At 40.0% G+C, this 18,604-nt stretch overlaps 1 protein-coding gene across 6 annotated transcripts in view; it reads left to right on the top strand.

Moving 5' to 3' along the window:
- RNGTT (RNA guanylyltransferase and 5'-phosphatase) overlaps positions 1–18,604 on the top strand; it is a 361,441-nt gene that overhangs the window by 19,425 nt on the left and 323,412 nt on the right. For all 6 annotated transcript variants that reach the window (XR_003094276.1, XM_025205262.1, XM_025205261.1 and 3 more), the window contains exon 5: positions 5,242–5,494. Coding sequence is in view for 5 of the 6 variants with exons in the window: in XM_025205262.1 (XP_025061047.1) it covers positions 5,242–5,494 (253 nt within the window). In the remaining variant the exon portion in view is untranslated. The remainder of the gene's footprint in view (positions 1–5,241; positions 5,495–18,604) is intronic.

The following is an 18,604-nucleotide window of genomic DNA, read 5'->3' as shown; positions in this document are numbered from 1 at the left end:
TCTTTCCCTTGTAGAGAATGAAGAGTATTAGAACAGACTGATAGGTGGCTTTTTTATTGCATTTCCATGTAGGTTTATTGGAACTCCTTTGCTCTTTGCATGCCCAAAAGAATTAAGTAAATAGAGCAGCAGGAAAGTGACATGTATGCATATATCTGAAATGAAACAGATACACGCTTCCAGGTCCTTTTGGGGCTTTTTCCAACAAATGCAGTATGTGTGTTGCAGCTTATTGTTAAGTATCTAAGAATTTCCAGGATAAAAATCCATGGTTTAAAACAGTGTCAATACTTCAGAAGAAAAATTACTAAAAGCTTTGTCATGTCAAGGATGACTTTTGTGCATTTAATGATATCCTTTAAACACAGGATTTCCTCTCCTTCCCCCTTAACCTTGATATAAGGTCTGACTCCCTAAGATCTTGGTAATATATATATGCTTTGCAACTCTTATTTGAAGAACCATTTCTTCTCTGGCTGCTCTTTTTTACAACTGAGAATAAAGTTTATCTTAAGGCTGTTATATGGGTAGTGGGGTCACCTGTGAAGGGAAACTAATGTCACTCTTTTCCATTACTATTGTAGGCATGTGCAATAAGGGGGTCTCAGCCTGTCTTGAGAAAAGATTCTTTTTTCACAGTTCACTTGAATTCTAGCGACCCAAGAAATACAAATGACACAAGGCTTCAGCTGAGCCTGTGGATTTAGATCTGAACATTGTTTGGCAGGATGCTAGCAAGTCCTGTGTATTGATGAAATGGGTTCTTTAAGTTCCCCTAACTACTTTAAAAACAGCAAATCTTAACTTGAGCCACCATGGGTCCTTGCTCCAGAAGGCAAGACTTTGAGCTAAAACTGCTTGCTGCCATGTCTCACCTCTCATTTCCTTACTTCTGGGGGACATGCCAACCTTAAATTGGTTGGCCAAGTCTTGATTTTAGTTTTCTTTTTCTTTTAAATTTCATTTTTAAACGTTTTATTTATAAATGAATCCAACTTACCAAATAACAAATTTAATGTTTAAAGACATTAATCCAAAAATCTAATCCCCTAACACATATATGTAGACCTCTAGCATCAGTGCTTCCTTAACTCAAGTCCATGTCCACAGGCTTCTCTTCCTTTCAGTCTCTGACAGTTTTTGCTTCAGTTTATGTTAAGCTTTTGTGTTACTTGACATCGATATAATAATTCTCTTCTCACCTCCTTTTCCTTAGAACTCTGCATAATATAAATCTCACTCTTTTCTATTAATCTTTTTTTAAATTTAAAATTTATTTCAAATTTGTTCTTGAATCTAAATTCCTAGAACTTATGCTTTCTTTCAGTATCCAAAAAAGGTTTTCAAACTTGGAGTTTAGGAGTTCTTACTTTTCATAGTTAACTTTATATTCTGAAACTTTGCCATATTTTATTTCTTTTTGTGGTTCTGGTAGTATGGTAATTGGTTTTTATAATGAATAACATTTGTTTTTTAGTTTTGATTTAGTAAATTATTAATTGTATGTATAAGATACATATAAGATGGATTGCAGATTGGCTGAAGAGTCACACTCAGAGGGTGGTGGTGGATGGATCATACTCGACTTGGGGGGAGGTGGGTAGTGGAGTCCCCCAGGGCTCGGTCCTGGGGCCTGCGCTGTTCAATTTCTTCATCAGCGATCTTGATGCTGGGGTGGAAAGCAACCTGTTTAAATTCGCTGATGACACCAAAATTTGGGGGGAGGTGAGCACGCTAGCAGGGAGAGAGAGATTGCAGAAGGATCTGGATAGGTTACAGGGGTGGGCAAATAGGAACAGGATGTGTTTCAATACGGACAAGTGCAGGGTGCTGCACTTGGGTAGTAGGAACCAGCAGCACACCTATACGATGGGGAACTCCCTACTTGAGAGCACGGAGGCGGAAAGGGATCTTGGTGTCATTATTGACTCCAAGATGAACATGGGCCGACAATGCGAGGTCATGGTTGGCAGGGCTAACCGGACCTTGTCGTGCATCCACAGGTGCATCTCGAGTAGAGCCAGGGAGGTGATCCTCCCCCTCTATGCGACGCTGGTCAGGCCGCAGCTGGAGTATTGTGTCCAGTTCTGTGTGCCCCATTTCAGGAGGGATGTGGACAACATGGAGAAGGTCCAGAGGAGGGCCACCCGCATGATCCGGGGACAACAGGGCAGACCCTACAGTGAGAGACTGCAGGACCTGAACCTATTCAGCCTCCACAAGAGAAGGCTGAGGGGGGACCTGGTGACCGTCTATAAACTCACTAGGGGGAACCAGAAGGGTTTGGGGGAGACGCTGTTTCCCCTAGCCCCCGCTGGCATAACAAGGAGTAATGGGCACAAATTGATGGAGAGGAGGTACAGATTGGACATCCGAAAAAACTACTTCACAGTTAGGGCGGCTAGGAGCTGGAACCAACTTCCAAGGGAGGTGGTGCTGGCCCCTACCCTGGGGATCTTTAAGAAGAGGCTGGATACCTACCTGGCTGGACTCATTTGAGTCCCGTTTTTTGTTTAGGGTTCTTTTGTTGTTCTCCCGCCCTGGTGGGGGGTCGGGCTAGAAGATCTATTAGGTCCCTTCCGACCCTAAAACTATGAAACTATAAGATTTATTCATCTTTGTCACTTCTGTAAAGAAAGGCCAAAGTTGTTAGAAATGGTAGACAAAATGCAGCTACAATAGTGAAAAACCATCATAAAAAGCATTTTTGTAAGGTGACCAGTAGGGGTGCACCAGTATATCAGTTGGCTATTGGATTAGCACCGATAAAAGGAGAAATGATGTTATCGACTTTTTGGGCCTTTTTGGGTATCCAATAATTATGGGTGTGTGCCCAGAGCACCCTGGTGGCATATTCCAGTCCCCACGCCTCGCCGCTGGCCTTAGCCTGCAGCAGACTACAGGTGCAGGCGAACAGTGGAAGGGCGAGGGAGTGCTGGGGAGCAGTCACAGTGTGCTGTGCTCAGCAACCAAGGAACCATTACCAGCTGCTGCTGCCACTGCCAAGGCAACACCTTGCATGGAGCTGGGGCCCGAGTGCTGGGGCTGCCACAGATGGGCTGCGTGTGGGTGGGGTAAGGCGACACGCGAGGGACATTCTGTTCTGCCGGGCACCAGGCACCTTTGCAAAAGTGGCTTCTGTCTGGTGGCTGCAGGAGCTCGGCTGCATGGGGCTTGCTGGTGCTGAGGCAGCAGCGTGCTCTGGGGCTCCAAATGTGCTTGGCATCGCTGTCTGCATGAGGGTCTGCCCTGCCCCGCCTGCCCGGGATGGCAGCACAGGCTACGCAGGGAGTGGGGCTGCAGGTAGTAGCCATGGATGAGGGGGCATGGGAATAAGGATGTCACCGCCTTCATCGAGGGTTCAGAGCAGACAGGAGGGATGTGTGTGTGTTTCTGATAAATGCCAAACAAACAAAAAAGAAAAGGTTTATGTCAGTAGTTTAAAATGCCTTTGCACTCTTACTAAATATTGGTTATCCAGCTGGCATCAGGAGATACGATTGGTTAATCATTGGCTATTGGTATTGGCTAAGGCAAATCTTTTCGGTGCACCCCTAGTGACCACAAGATATATATGCCATGTGTTAAGAAAAAACGTGTTTGCTGTATCTTTTTAAGTTGAGGGATTCTTATTCACAGATAAGTTTTCCATGTAGAATAATCCATCTATATTTATTCTTTAGACAGATGATGTAGGATGGCCACAGATGCACTGTGAATGTTGAGATCTGTTTTACAGCTAGCTTAAAGAAAGGTCATCTTGACAGAGCTCTCCAGCTAGTCACTGGGAAAACTCATTTGATGCTCTTCTTGCAACTTGTTTCCCTCAAGGCATTACAATTTCTGAAATCTGGAAGTGTCTTTCCTATCATGGTAGGGGTTTTTCCCCCCTGAAACCTAAGCTGCATTCTTAGGTTTTATTATAATCTATTCTTTAATACTATGCCAAGAGAGAATAATCAAGGACAAACACTGATTGGAGACTTAAGTTTTGAGTGTTGGCCCAGAGCTTGCTTGCTTGCTTCCAAGTTGCTTTTGGTTTCTCTGGGAGATTGACTTCCAGGTACTGGGAAGCAGTTTAGGGGAGTTACCAAGATGCAGCTGGTCTTCTGAAGTTTAAAAATCAATCTTCAGATCTTTCTTCACATCCTGTTTCTCTATAATTTAAATGCTTGGATTATTTTACTCTGCCCGGCATTCTTAATATCTGACCACTGTCCAGTCTTTTGCCATTCCAAATTGGTGTCTTTTTTCCTTTTTCTTCTACCCACCCTGGGAAACCTGCCTCCCTTTGGTCTTATACAATAGTTCTTAGACTGCACACATTCCTATTCTGCACAGCACAAAACCCCCATTAAAACTGTTTCTGTTGGGATTTAAATGTCTTTCCTTTTTTGCTTTCTCTGTCCCCTCCGCCCCCTTTCCTTTGATTCAGCTGAAGAGTATTTTGACATCTCCACAGTCTAATAATATCTGCCTTTTGTTTCAGTTTCAAGATGGCAGAGAAGCATATGAAGAAATCTAAAAGGGTGTTATATGGTGTGCATTGCAGATATGAGTGTGCCCTCAGTAATACTTGTTTATATTATAGATATAGCCTCCAATTCGGCAAAAAATGTAGGTTTCTGTCAGTGTTTGGACAGGAGTGGACTCTAAAGAGGAACTAGGAGAGAAATCGGTTTGTTCAAGATGGACTTAAACACTTCTTTATAGCGTAGTAGAACAGTGTCTTAAAGTGAGCAAAATGAGTCTTGGAAAACTTCTTTAGCTGTTGAAAAGTGTTGATGATTCCATCGGCTCATTGATTGTTTATTTTTGAGTTTTTCTCCTCCCCACATAGCTCTGTATTTATCTTCATTTTTTCCCTTTCCTTTTCTCTTGCTATTGTGAACCTTTTTTCTCACAAGTCCAAAAGAGAAGTACTAGCAAATGTAAGGGGCCAGAAAGTAGTCTGAGCTATAGCTGTCTCTCAGAGTCTGAGTAGAACTTAATTAATAACTAATAATGGAGACTGTTGTACAAGTAGCAGTAACTACCAGCTTTTTTTTAACACAATGTTTCATATAGGATAAAGCAAGGAATTTGAGAGTCAGATCAAGATGGTATCAATTCTTGACAATAAAATAGTTTCTTTTTGATTTTTAAGACAAGCTGTCGCACACCTAGATAATGTATAGACTGACATAATTTAGCAGGCACAAATAAGTAACTCTCACTTTTTTTTGTTGTTTACTTTGACAGTATTGAAGCTGCAGTGGCTACTTTTGCACAAGCCAGACCACCAGGTATCTATAAAGGTGACTATTTGAAAGAACTGTTCCGCCGTTATGGAGATGTAGAGGACGCACCACCACCACCTGAACGACCTGAATGGTGCTTTGAAGATGAGGATGAGGACGACGAAGAGGAGGATGATGGTAAATCAGGCGGTCAGGAATCAGAACCTGGATCATCAAGTTCTTTTAGCAAAAGGAGAAAAGAACGCCTAAAACTGGTAAAAAAAATTTTGTGAAAACTTAGCATTTTACTTGCTGAATTAAATTTGGTCACGCCTTACTTGGCATCTGGTACATTCTATGCACCATCATACCAGCATGCTTGTAAGGAAGGGACTTGTTTAGGGCCAGCATTAACATGAGTGAAATTTTAGCATTTTGTATACTCACTTTGATCTTAAGTTATAATACCTCTTCTGGCTATTTGTGTAGACTTAAGAATAGGTTAGAAAAACACTTTTTAATAGGATAGTTTAAATAGGGATGATCCTGCCTTGAGCAGAGGGTTGAACTAGTTGACATTCTGTAGTCCCTTCCAGCCTTACTTTTCTATGATTCTAAGTGTTTCTGAACCAGAGATTCAGTCAGACAAAATTATAATATTTTTGCTTGATACATTTTGTGATGTGAATGAATGTTTTGTAGAGATTACATTGAGACCATTAAACTCTTATTCAAGTCTTCAGAAATGCAACTGCTGATCAATAGACATTAATGCTTTTATTGATTTTTGTCGTCAGCCTAGCCATGCTGTGGAAACTCGATTTTTCTTTTCAAAATTAGTGTTTAGTTTTCAAAAAAATATTCTTTATTTAAGAAATAATTAGTAAAGGTCTTGAGCAGTGCTTTGACCACAGTAACATGAATTAAAAAAAGGTATAACTTTATAAGCTGGGAGCAGCTGTCTGGGGAGAAGATGTGGGGAAGAGGTCACAGTAATAAGTCATACTTTTTTTATTTTTCAAAGAAATGTGGTTGATCCATTATTGTGACTAGTTCTGATATTAGATTGGCATTACTATTAATGTACTAGGTTTTTAAACAGGAATGTCATTTCTGTATCATGCTATAAAGTAGGGAAAATAGTTTTGTTGTCCTAAAAATAAGGGTTTTATTGTTGCTGAACACTGATCCTCATCAATTGTTTTTGCCATAAAGTAAGTGAAAACAAAACTACTGGATGTATAAATGTATGCAGCTGCACCTGTGTGGTGGGTATTCAAAGAGGCTTGAATGTTTGTAAGCAGTCTGAGATCCCTGCAAGAAATGTGTTGCAAAAATGTTGTTGTTACTAGTGTTGTCCATGTAGGAAAGAGGAGAAGATGGGTCCAAAAGAATATAGAATTTTGTAAATTTAGTCAATCAACTGGTGTGGCAAAAGCAGCTTAAATGCAAAAAATTAATGCATAGTCAAAATGTTAGTTATCTCCAGTCCTCTTCCACTGAGCCTTAAAGATGTGCAAGAGAATTTTCTTTTTGGAATACAATGGCAAGGCTATGTTCTGCATTGCCTGTGAATTGGTCAGTTTACTAAATTGGGTGTGCAGGAAGAGGTCTCTGAAGCTACAGTCAGATGATATCCTTCCTTACTCCAACTCAGACCTCATCAGATTTGTCAAACAAGGATTGTGATCTAGAAACCCTGGCTTTTCCATTTTTGCTAACTAGTTCTTTCAAAGCTGGAAAGCTAAATTATATGAATAAGCATACTAAAAAAATAAAACACAATTGAACTTAGATTTTCACAAAGGGAAGACTCATTTGGTTAATATGCGTATTCGTACAATTCAGTTTTACAGCTTTGGATACATGATGAGGAAGAGCTGGGAAATTCTGTGCCATGATTCTTGGTTGACAGATTGGATTGCTTCTGAAGCTGAGTAGAGAAGGATTCAGCATGTTTGTTATTGATTATAGTAATGTAATATAGCAAGAAAGTGATTATCAGGTAATTAACTCTTGCTTATATGTCAGATATTCTTTATCATGGGGTGTTGTCTAGAATGCTGATTTTTTAAAAGCAGAGCTCATATCTCATACCATGATCATCACATAATTATTGTTTTTTAAAGTTTTGAGATTTTTAAACTCAATACAAAAATAGGTAATATTAATTAAATTATAAGTCAACCTGAACTATGTCGCAAAATGTAAGCAAAAAAAGAAGAAGGAAGAGGGAGGGATAAAAGAAGGGATATGTGCTATGAGCAATGCTGTAGCTACTAAAACTTGCCAAGAATTCCTTCCAAATTGCACTAAACTTTTTGAAGCAGTTTAAATCTGCTAAATGTAACTCCTTAAATGCCAGTTATGCCATCTCATTATACAAGACTTTGACCTTTTGGCGATGTCCTGCTTTTCCAATGCAGCAATATAATCCTGCATGTTACTAATAAGGCCAACTGTAAGAATACAATTTGGGAAGGATTCCATTTGAATTACTTAGGGATATAGCCAGGCTCTCACACGTTTGTTAAAGGTCTCAGTGCCTTCTTCAAAACCATGTTAACTTTAGCTATAATTTATTTTGAAAAAGAATTGATGATAAGGCGTGACCAAGAGTTGCCTGCAGCGCATCAAATCCCTAACATGTATCTACTGACAATATCTTTAATTTTTTAATTTGAGGGAAATCAGCGCAAATTTAAAAAAAAAAAAAAAAGGCCCAACAAACTCTTGTTGTATGAGACAAAGTCTTAAGATTACTTGATGTTAAGATTACTTGATGTGATTTGCTGATTTCCACTAGGATTCTGTCTTCTGAGTACCTATGTCTCTATTCCACTTCAGTTTTAAATAGTTTGTATCTGGTCTATTATATAACATTGTATATAGTCAGAGAGTGATGGCAGAGAATGGGGAAGAGATGCAGAGCGTTTGGAATATTTGCTATATCTAAAACTTTGGGTCCACACTGATTTTTTTTTTTTTTTTAATACTTGATACAACTGCATATATTGCCATTCAACTGTCTTTGGAAGGTCAGAATCATCACATAACTTGGTAAAGGATTGAATATGGTTCCCAACTAGAAACTGTTCTACATGCACAATACCCTTATCCATCCATCTACTTTCTCCACGTCTGTTGTGGGACCCGTACTTCATAAAGGAATGCCTCAGATAAAGGCCTTCCAATATAACAAAGGATGAAACTTCACTAAGTTTGCCCAGTTTTTCCAAACTTGTCAAACTGCAAAAACATAGACCTTGGAGAAGTAGATAGACAATGATAAGTAGAATTTAGGGTGGTTGATAATTAGGTACCTACTGAACTTGTGATTTCATGGATTTAACTCAATCCAGGCAATGCTTGTGAAATCCATTTGGCGGGATAGGGGGAACCCTCCAAAACAAACAGAGAAGAAAAAAAAAAACCTACCAAGCTCTGCAGCAACTTGCCAGGGGGGAGGGGCTCCCCACTTGAAGGGCTACCTACAAAATGGCTGTTGCCCCTCGCCACTGATTGGCTGTGCTGGCTGCCTGTCATTTGACTGTGCCCCCCTCCACCAGTTGGTAGCGAGGGGTATGGCTGCATGATGGACAGCCCTTGTAGCCAATCAGTGGCGATTGCTGTGGCCATATGACAGAGAGGCCTTGTAAGCGATTCAGTGGCGAGGGGTGGGGCCCCTGGAGCACTTTTGGCTTATCACAGGCATGGGGGCTGGTCTCACCACACTTGGCCTGTGAAATGGCTTCCTGAGCCTATGTTCTGCCCGCAAAATCAGGGGGCAGCCCCAGTGAATGGAAGGTCTTCTGGTTGATAAATGATCAGAGGGCAGGCACTAATCCAGGGGCAGGCAATTATTTTGGGTGGAGGGCCGCTTAATGAGTTTTGGTTGAGCAGTCAAGGGCTGCATGGGTAGCCCTGCCCCTTTCCAGTTTCCCCACCCCAGGTTACCATTTTGGGACTAGAAGTCCCACCCCTAACCCCTTGCCCCCTGGAAATCCTCATTTTGGGAGTGGGGAGAGGGGTTGCCGTCTTAGAACCAGAAGGAAAAACAAAAACAAATCATACGCTAAAAGTCAAACACCTACTATATCATGTTTTAATTTTATTACAAAAATATGTTTGTCATTTTTTGTGTTTGCATACTGTATATAGAAGTGATTGCATAATAACTCGAGAATAAATTCTTAGTCTTGTATATTGTGGGTAGGTGTGGTGGGGTGTGCGTATGGTGGGGACTGCGGGGGTGGCAGTTTGTGAGAGGGTGTGGCTGTGTGTGTGAGAAGCATGGGGTATGTGGGGGCAGAGTGTGGGTGTGAGGGGTGGGAGGGTGTGGGACCCCCCCACACTCCCCTCATAGCAGCAGGCGGGGGCACTCAGGGTGCTTGTGCCCGGCGGGGTGCAGCTTCAGCCAGTGCTGCACATTGCAGTGAGGGGTGCTGCCTCTGCTGGGCAGTACTGCCAGTGCTCCCCACACTTCCTGGGCATGGGAGGGAAGCCCCAGGTACTGGAGCCAGCTGCCTTCTCCACCCCCCCAGGGAAAGGCACCTGGGGCTTCCCTCCAATGCCACGCAGCCCTGATGGGAAAGCCAGCCGAGGCAGCACCCCTCACTGCAATGTGCAGCACTGGCTGAAGCTGCACCCCGCCGGGCACAAGCACCCTGAGTGCCCCCGCCTGCTGCTATGAGGGGAGTGTGGCGCCCCTGCCTGCTGCTGCTGCCAGTACCTGCAGCAGCTGCGTGCCATAAGGGGAGTGTGCGTGTCGGCAGTCATTTCACCCCCTGACCTCCCTTCCTTACATCGACACACTGCCCACACAAGCTCCGTGCTGCCGCTGCCCCCCTGGGTGCAGACTCTGTGCTGCTGCCAGCCCCACAGTCCACGCTCCTTCCTAGCTGCAGCTTTGTTCCCACTGCTTCCCTACCTGCTGCCCAGAGTGACCTGGAGTCAGGGGAAGCCGAACAAGTTCTCGGTGGCTGTGGCAGCAGCAGCCTTCTCAGAAGGTATGTGCTGGCCAGGCTCAGCCCTTCCGCCCATGAGGATGAGAGCAAGGCGCAATAGAGTATGTTGGTGGGGAGGGGGAGTTGTACACATGGATGCCTTGCTCCCACCCTCATGGACAGAAGTACTGGGCAGAGCACAATTTGTTGGTGGGTGCTGCAGGTCAGATGAGAGTGCTTGGCGGGCTACATCCAGCCCACGGGCCGTATTTTGCCCACCCCTAAACTAATCTCTCAGGCTGTGACAGAAGTATTAGTGCATCATCTGCATGCAGCAGGCTCTTGTGTTCACTTTCTCGTACCATAGTGCCTTTTATAGCACTCATTCCTTATAGAGGTAGCCAATGGTTCCAGTGCTAAATCATCTAGAAGGGAGGATAATGGGTAACCTTGTTGAGTCCCCCCTTTGCATAGGAAGTAGATATTCTACTTGAATAATGTTCTATTTGAACATTATTGATCACAACTCTTGAAGTGGGATTTGTATACAACAACTATATCCATCTTATGAATTCTTTACCAAATCCCATCTTTTGTAATACAGGAAATGGGTTACTTTCCAAGAAACATAATCAAAGGCTTTTTCTGCATCAGGTGGTAAGAGTCACAGGGACTTTGGAATCTTGTATTGCTGCTACTATACCAATAACTAGATGTACATTATCTGAACCATGCCTCTCAAATAAATCCTGCTTGATTTTTGTGAACTAACATAAGGAAAACATTGCAGTGTGTGTAATAAAGTTTTTGGCCTGGATTTTGGTGTCTTTATTAAAGAAATTGGTTTAGCACAATTCGGAGAAACCTTGCTGGGTTTAACAGTACGGAAATAAGTTCATGTAAAGTGGTTGGTAGTATACTTTGCTATAATAATAATAATTGAATACATATATTATTATCAATATTTATAATATATGTATTCAATAATTGAAGTAACCGTATATCTTTAAATCTTTTTTAAAATGCCACCAGAAATCCATCATTATTCAGACCTTTATTATTGTTTATGTCCTTTAAGGCCCAAGTTCTTTTATATAATGAATGACAAAGGAGCCTTCAAAATTTCTTTCTTCCTCTCTGAAATTTGTTGTGTAAGGAACATCTAGGAACTTATTCTCTGACTAGTAACATTCAGGTTTTCTGTGTGCATATTAGAATAGAGTTGAGTGAACTGTTGGTAGATTTGTCTAAGGGTCACATGGATTTTCTTGAGTGAGTCTCATAGCTGATATTTTATTATGGTTGGATTTATTCTTTAGTCTATGTGTTGGTAATCTTTCTGCATATTCCCTCAATACTCAGTAATCTTGGCATAATTATATACAGCATACTTCACCTTCTGGGACAGTAATTCATTCAATTTGCATTTTGTACTGGTAAGACTATATGGTTTATCAGGCAAAGGATTCATGACTTAAATTAAATCCTAAAATGAGGATTTTCTTTTTAATGTATCTATTGTCCTTTTTATGCAGAAGCATGCAATATATGCCCTCATAAGAGGGTTTTGTAGTTTCCCAAACTGTCAAAAAGGAGGAAACAGTAGGTTGATTAAGTTCCATAAAATTTTTTAAATCCTTTGTAATTAATACTTCAAATTTATAATAATTCAACAGGGATGTATTGAGTAGTATTGAGACCAGATTACTGGTCTCTGTGGAGCAGAGTCGAAGCTCCACCTTGGCATGAGCCAATAGAGGCACTTGACATTGAGTCAGTTATGCTTTGAGAAATTAAAAAGTAATCAATTCTAGAATATACTGAATGAAATAGATGGCAAAAATCCCATAATCTCTTATTGCTGGATTCAGTATTTACCACATATCTATTAAACCCAGGTCTGACATATAACTTCTGGTACACTTCATGGATAGAGGGGCATAAGACCTATCAATGGCAGGATCCAAACATGTTTTCTAGTCTTCGGCAAAATAGAAAAAGGTATTTCCCAAATTCAGAGCGCTTTACTGAAAAAAAAAAATGATGAAATGTTGGATTAGGATGTATTTATGGTCCCAGTGCAGAATGTATAATTTAACATTTGCATGAACAAATCTACCTTATGGATCATCAGCTGTGCCAATTAAATGGGGGAACAATTTTTTATGCACTAGAATAGAAACACTACATGACTGTTGTGCTCGCTAGAGATTGCTAAACCCCACCCAGTCATGCTATAATTTTTGAGATTCTTTTACTGACTGAAGTTTTTTGAAGCATAGCAATATCCAACACTTGTCTTTAAAGAAAATATATATTTTTTTCTTTTTAATAGGGCTGTTAAAGCCCTTTACATTCCAAGATCAACATTAGGCTTCACCATTCTCAGTGACTTGATCTTCTATATTCAATTTTGTTATATAGCTTGCAACTTAGCACATTTTTCTGTATGCTGCTGTAGCATGTAATAACGTCGTTCTCTTGTACAGTTAAAGCTCATAACATACGTTCACAAGCACACTATTGAAAAGATCACTAAGGGGAAGAGGAAAAGAAAAAAACTAATGACAAAGTACAAGAAATACTAAAAGTAAATTTAATGCGTGACATACTAGGTCCACCAGGTAGGTTCAGGCAAGTATAACCCAAAGCTGTCTCCAACACTTTGCAAAAATAAAGACAAAGACATTAACAAAAATCATATGAATGCTGCACATTAACAACCTGTGTTCAGCAGTCCAAAAAACCTTGCTTTCATTCCTTTGTGTTTTTGTACAACTCAGATTATTCCGTATATTCCTCCTTTCCAGATATTTTGAAGGTAATAAAAGTTTCTGCTTCCTTAGGGTCAGAGAAACAGTAGGTTTTCCTTTAGCGAATTGTACTTCATGAGGTATCTTGCCATCCTGAATCACAGCTGCTTGCATTTGGTCTGTAGTTTTGTTGGTTTAAACAAGCCTGCTTTTCGGCCACTTCAGGGTGTTGCACAAATTGCTAGTTTCATGCCCCTGGAGGCCTTTCCCAAATACCTCAAGGAGGGAGTCACACTCAGGCTGAGTCCATTATAAGTTTATTGATTGCGCAATCAGTCGACAAAGGGGTTAAGTAACCCAAAGCAGAGTCGACCCCCAGTCTTTGTCTGAGGGTCTTTTATAGCTTACCTAAACAAAGAACTGTAGCGTGTCTTACAGCTATTGGCAGTTTCACAATTTTACTGTTACGTCTAAGTTTCCACAGGATGTTAGGACCTTTTAAGTTAGACTCAACTTATTATGGGATAGATGAAGGCGCATGCGTGTTGGGGAAGCTGTGGTAAACTCAATGTCCTTTAGTAACCCCTTATCTTCGTGTAATTCTAGGTCACTGAACAGGTGCGATTGTGAAACTCTATGTGTAAAGCTGTCTTTAACCTATATGCAGAAGCTGTTAGCAAGCCATGTTGAATACAGAAGCATATTGCAAAAATAAAGCATCATGTCTAATTTTAAGCCTTATGTCTAAAATCTAATGTATTTGTACTACAAGGGGGAACGTCAAGAAACAGCATCATGCGAATGCCAGGCTCACCCCATGTCCTAGTTCTCTGGGAGCTTTGAGCACTTTTGCTTTTTGGTAGAAAATCTCAGGAACTTGGCTACAAAGGTCCTCCTCAGTATTCCTCCTGGATCAGGCTTCCTCTGTTGAGACTTGTGGGCCTCTCTCTATTCACAAATCAGTGTTCAAAGTGAGTTTTAACATGCTGATAATGTGCTCTCCCTGTCTCCCCCAAAATTTGGTAGGTTTACCTTTTTTTGCACCCCTCAGGGACTCCAACAATCTGGATGTTGCATCTCCTGGATCTGCTTTGTCTTTCATTTTCTCTCATTCCCTGCAGCTCCTTCCTGCCAGAGCCTGTCGGCCTGGTCATTTCCACAGCCCAATCCATGCAGGCAGAAACTGTCTTCCACTCCCTGAACTTACTTAACCAGGGTATCCAGCGAAGTCTGTATATTCATAGCAAATCTGTGCATCTTTTCCACTATAATTTAAGTGCTCAATATATCTTTAGCTATGCCCTGCTTCAGATAAGTCAAGTCCTATGTCTGTCCTTTGGATCTTACCTTGGAGGCCTCCATCTTAGAAGCCAAGGAGCTCCTTTATCTTTGTGGTTTTTTTGATGTTCCCTGACAACAGAGGGAAGTGAGAATTTTTTTTCCCCAGTCATAAAGAAGGATCTATCATGGTCCCAAGTATAATTTGTTAAAATGAGTCAGCCCTTTACACAACCAAAAGTGGCTGAACATTTTGTACAACAAGAGTCTCTTAGACTTTCATCTGCTTCAGTCCATACTGCTCCCTGGCTCCCCCGTGATGATAGTAAACTAAAATGAAACTTAAGTTTTTGAGTGGCGATCTGCACACCAGCTGAAAAGAATTGCTTTGTGAACGTTTCAAGGTTTTGAACTCTGTTTTGTGTGTTTGTTCTGAGAAGTGGCAGAAAAGGACCTTGCCTTTTTGTGGCAACAGATGTGGACAGACAACACAACTTAAATGAAGCAATAGCAGGGTGGTCAAGGCACTCCATCAGGATGTGGGTGTCTCAGATTAGAATTAGAATCTCTCCTCCACTTTGTTCAAGTACTTGTTGCCAATCAGGTATAGCAGGAAGTCTAACCTGGGTCTCTCGCATTACAGACAGGGGTGTGAGCACTTCTCTCCCTTTTTAAGATTCTGTCCTACGCCCAAGAAACTTGCCCAGTGAAATTTCTATTGAAACTGCTGTTTTGATTGGAAAAAAGTGTCGTCACCTTTTCTGACCAGTTGGATGTGAGATGTTTGGAAAAACTCAGATGTATCCTTAGAAGATAATTCTATTCATGGGTTCCTTTTATCATCACCTGCATCTGGTTGACAGTAACAGGAAGCCTATTTGCAGCTGCGATGTTACAGTAGGAACTGAAGTAATACATTTTGACTTGGTGAATACCAGCAGTCATGAGCATTCACAAAAATAATAATGGCAGCATTGCAGCCCCTTCACTGTTGTATTTGAAATCTGACTTCATCAAGAAGGACTATATATTTTGTTGGCAGGATAAACGTACACTTCCAAATCACTTTTACAGTTAGCTTGAAATGTATTGGAGCACAGCTGTCTAATTTCTGCGTGGGTGGGGGCAACATGCTGTGTAAAGCACGTGTGGCATGGTGCTATGTGTCTCTTCCCTCCCACTTGACCTCTGCCACTATGCTGTGTGGCAGGCATCTCCTTGGTATACCATACTGTGCAGTGGGTGCTCCCCATCCCCACACATTGTGTCGCGTTGTTGTCCATGCTGCATAGTGGGCATCCTGCCGCAGTATGCTGGTGGTCCTGTGCTGTGCAAAGTCCACAGGTCCCCTGAGCCAGCTGGGTTCTATCTGGTATAGAAAACCTGCCAGCCCTCCAGTATTTGGATATGAGTTGAAGATAGATTACTGCCTGCTGATTAAAATTCCTTTACCTTTTAGAAGTCTTGAACTGACTGATGTGAATGCTCTGAGAAATCTGTATGGTAAACCATACAAAATGCGTAGAAATGCTTTTGTAATTGCAGTGAATGTAATAGCTGCACAGAAATATCCATGGTTGGTTAAAGTGGAATAATATTCAAGCAGTTGCAAAAATACAATAACATGCCACTTTTACACTGCATTAAACACCAAGTTCCGTCTTCTATTTTTAATATAGAAAGCAGACAGCAGAAGTAAGATGTAATTCACTATTGCGTATTGTTAAATGGCTAGACAAGATAAAATATGCAATTCAAACTAGATTTTCCATCTGATTGTGATTTTTAATTGTACGTTTTCATTTTATCTCAATCTGTACTTTCTCTCAAAACCATGGTTTTAGTTTTAAATCCACATTTTAGGATGCAGGCTAGCAAAAATGCATTTTGTGAATAACATGCTAAAGTAGTGGGCCAGTCCTGTGATGCTAACATTTAGTTTTCTATAAGGATTATGCTGTTAACTATCTTGTTGTTTGTGTACTAAACAGATACCCTTTGATACGATCAATGAGATAAAGCAAAACATCTACCCACTGGTTTAAAAAAAAAAAGAAGAAATAAAGGTGATTAAGGGACCAAAAGAAACTAGACTTTGGTTACATTGAGAAAATAGCTGATTGAAAAGTAGAATTTTTCTGATTTAAAATTTTAGTCACCAGTCCTTATACAGAGTTTTAGATGATACAGATAGGATTACAGGGATAGTGTTTGGATAATCAACTATGAAGGAGTTTTAGCAACAGTTGAACCAAGAAATTGCTGTTCTAAATCATCCTGTGGTAACATGTGAATGCCAACAATTAACATTCACATAAAAATGCTACCTATCAGTGCTAAAGATACAGGGTTGGAAAGACTAGTTTTGTGTTTTGCTTTTGCCTTTTTTAATGCTGATATACAGGGGTGTTAGACTTGGATTAAAAAAAATCCTAATTCATTATGAAAATGAATTAATGTGCAGCATGATCTTGGGTATAATGTTAAGTATAAAACTGAGGTTGAGCAAATTCTGAACAGTAAGAACATACATGGAGGAAGAGTACAGCTGAAGGTAATGTGTATGCTACTAAACAACAGGGTAGATTTAATTTAAATCATATCGGTTTTTAAATCATGATTTAAATCACTAGGCAGGAAGCCTCAATTTAATCATTTTTTTTCTACAAAAAGTGTGTTCTTGTTTGTTTTCCTTTATTCATTTCACGTCTTGCAACTTTGCACTTTTAGAGAAAGGTAAGGGCTTGACTGTGTACACAGACTTGTAGAGAGAAAATAGGGCTGATGGGTGGCTAATCAGGTCTGCTATCTCTCATCTATAAAGGAGTCTCTGGGAACCCTGTAAGATTGGGCCCCTAATATAGTCCGTGGCCTGTTGTCATCTTTTATAAAAACTTCTCAAAAGGTTACATGAATATATTGTCTCAAATAATACATAATTATAAGTTATAATCCCTATTCCATGATGATATCTTTGAGCTTTAACATATATTAAATTAAAACTATCTTTATATAAGTTTATTTTTTTAAAGTACCATAACAAAAATAAAAATACGATTAAATCAAAATAATCTGATTTACATTAAAAAAATCAAGTTTTGAGTTTTAAAAAAACCCATTTACTTTTATCCACCCTGCTAAACACTTCTAATATGTTTGCTTAAGAAAAAAAAGTTTCTGAAAGCGTGACAGACCTATATTTTTCATTAACATTGAATTCTGAACAGAAGGGCATACAATGTTTCTCTTCTAAATTTTCATCTTTAAAATGTATATTCAATATGAGAACTAAAATCAAACTTTTTAAAATAAAATTGTCCTCTTAAATACAAAAATAACTTTGCTTATCAAACAGTAACCCCCTGAGGATACCTCGTTTAAGATGTACTTTAGCTGCTCTTTCGTCAAAATTGCTCTAAAAGCACAAATAATTTAAATTCTGGCCTCAACTCTTATATTTTAAATATATTTTTGAATCCTAGAAAAATAAGGATAAATCATCTTTAATAGTTTTTACTATATTTATAAAATTTCAAAATTATATTAGGTCTTAACTGACAAATGAGGGCTGGGGTGGTGTGGGCACTAAGATGCGTAGTGCACAGCCCAGAGGTCATAAGTTTGAAGCCATAGCAGAAGTGTTCATGGTGTGGCCTGTCAGATTCCCACAAATCTGCAAATTCTGCTAAAAAAAACTTGTCACAAGGAGAAGGAAAGGAAGCTGACAAATTGGACTTATTTTTAAAGTATTATTGTTAAAATAAATCTTTGATAACTTTCCTTATTCCTCAGCATTTTCATAATTGCAAAATATTTTCAAGGCTTCATTATACATTATGTAGTACATATTAAGTTTGCAAGGGAATATATTTCTGGCCATCAGTGGAGATCTCTAGATTATTACTACAGTAGTAGTAATAGAGTTAAATAAACTAGCCTTAAAGTAGTACAATTAGAAGGCCATTTGATAAATGTATATATTTTTAAAATTTTAAGAGGCTGATATGTTTGTAATTTTGATTTCCTTGAAATAATTTACCCTTTCCAATATTATGGAGTATTATAATCTGTATAAACTGCACAACATTATTCACAACATTTAATATCTTAATCTTGCAGCTGATCTCCTGTTCTGTAGGAAAACATAATTGTGTGAAATACTCTGCCACCTGTGACTATATAAGAACAGTAGGGGATTTGAGTGCTACCTGACTAGAGATCTTGAGAGATTTTTCACATGGTACCTAGGCACCTCACTCCTATTTATGCCTTTTGGAAATTTCTCTGTCTTTGTCTTCCCCTTGCCACTCTTCAGTAGTGTGGAGGGAAAAGTATCAGCCCCACTAAACTCTTTTGTTGCTTCACTCCAGCCAGCCAATATAACCTTTTTATCGTGAATAATCCCTGA

The sequence above is a fragment of the Alligator sinensis genome, unplaced genomic scaffold (genome assembly GCF_000455745.1).
Source record: "Alligator sinensis unplaced genomic scaffold, ASM45574v1 scaffold658_1, whole genome shotgun sequence".
Taxonomy (NCBI): domain Eukaryota; kingdom Metazoa; phylum Chordata; order Crocodylia; family Alligatoridae; genus Alligator; species Alligator sinensis.
The sequence above is the reverse complement of the archived record's forward strand: the minus strand, read 5'-3'. Positions and strand labels throughout refer to the sequence as shown.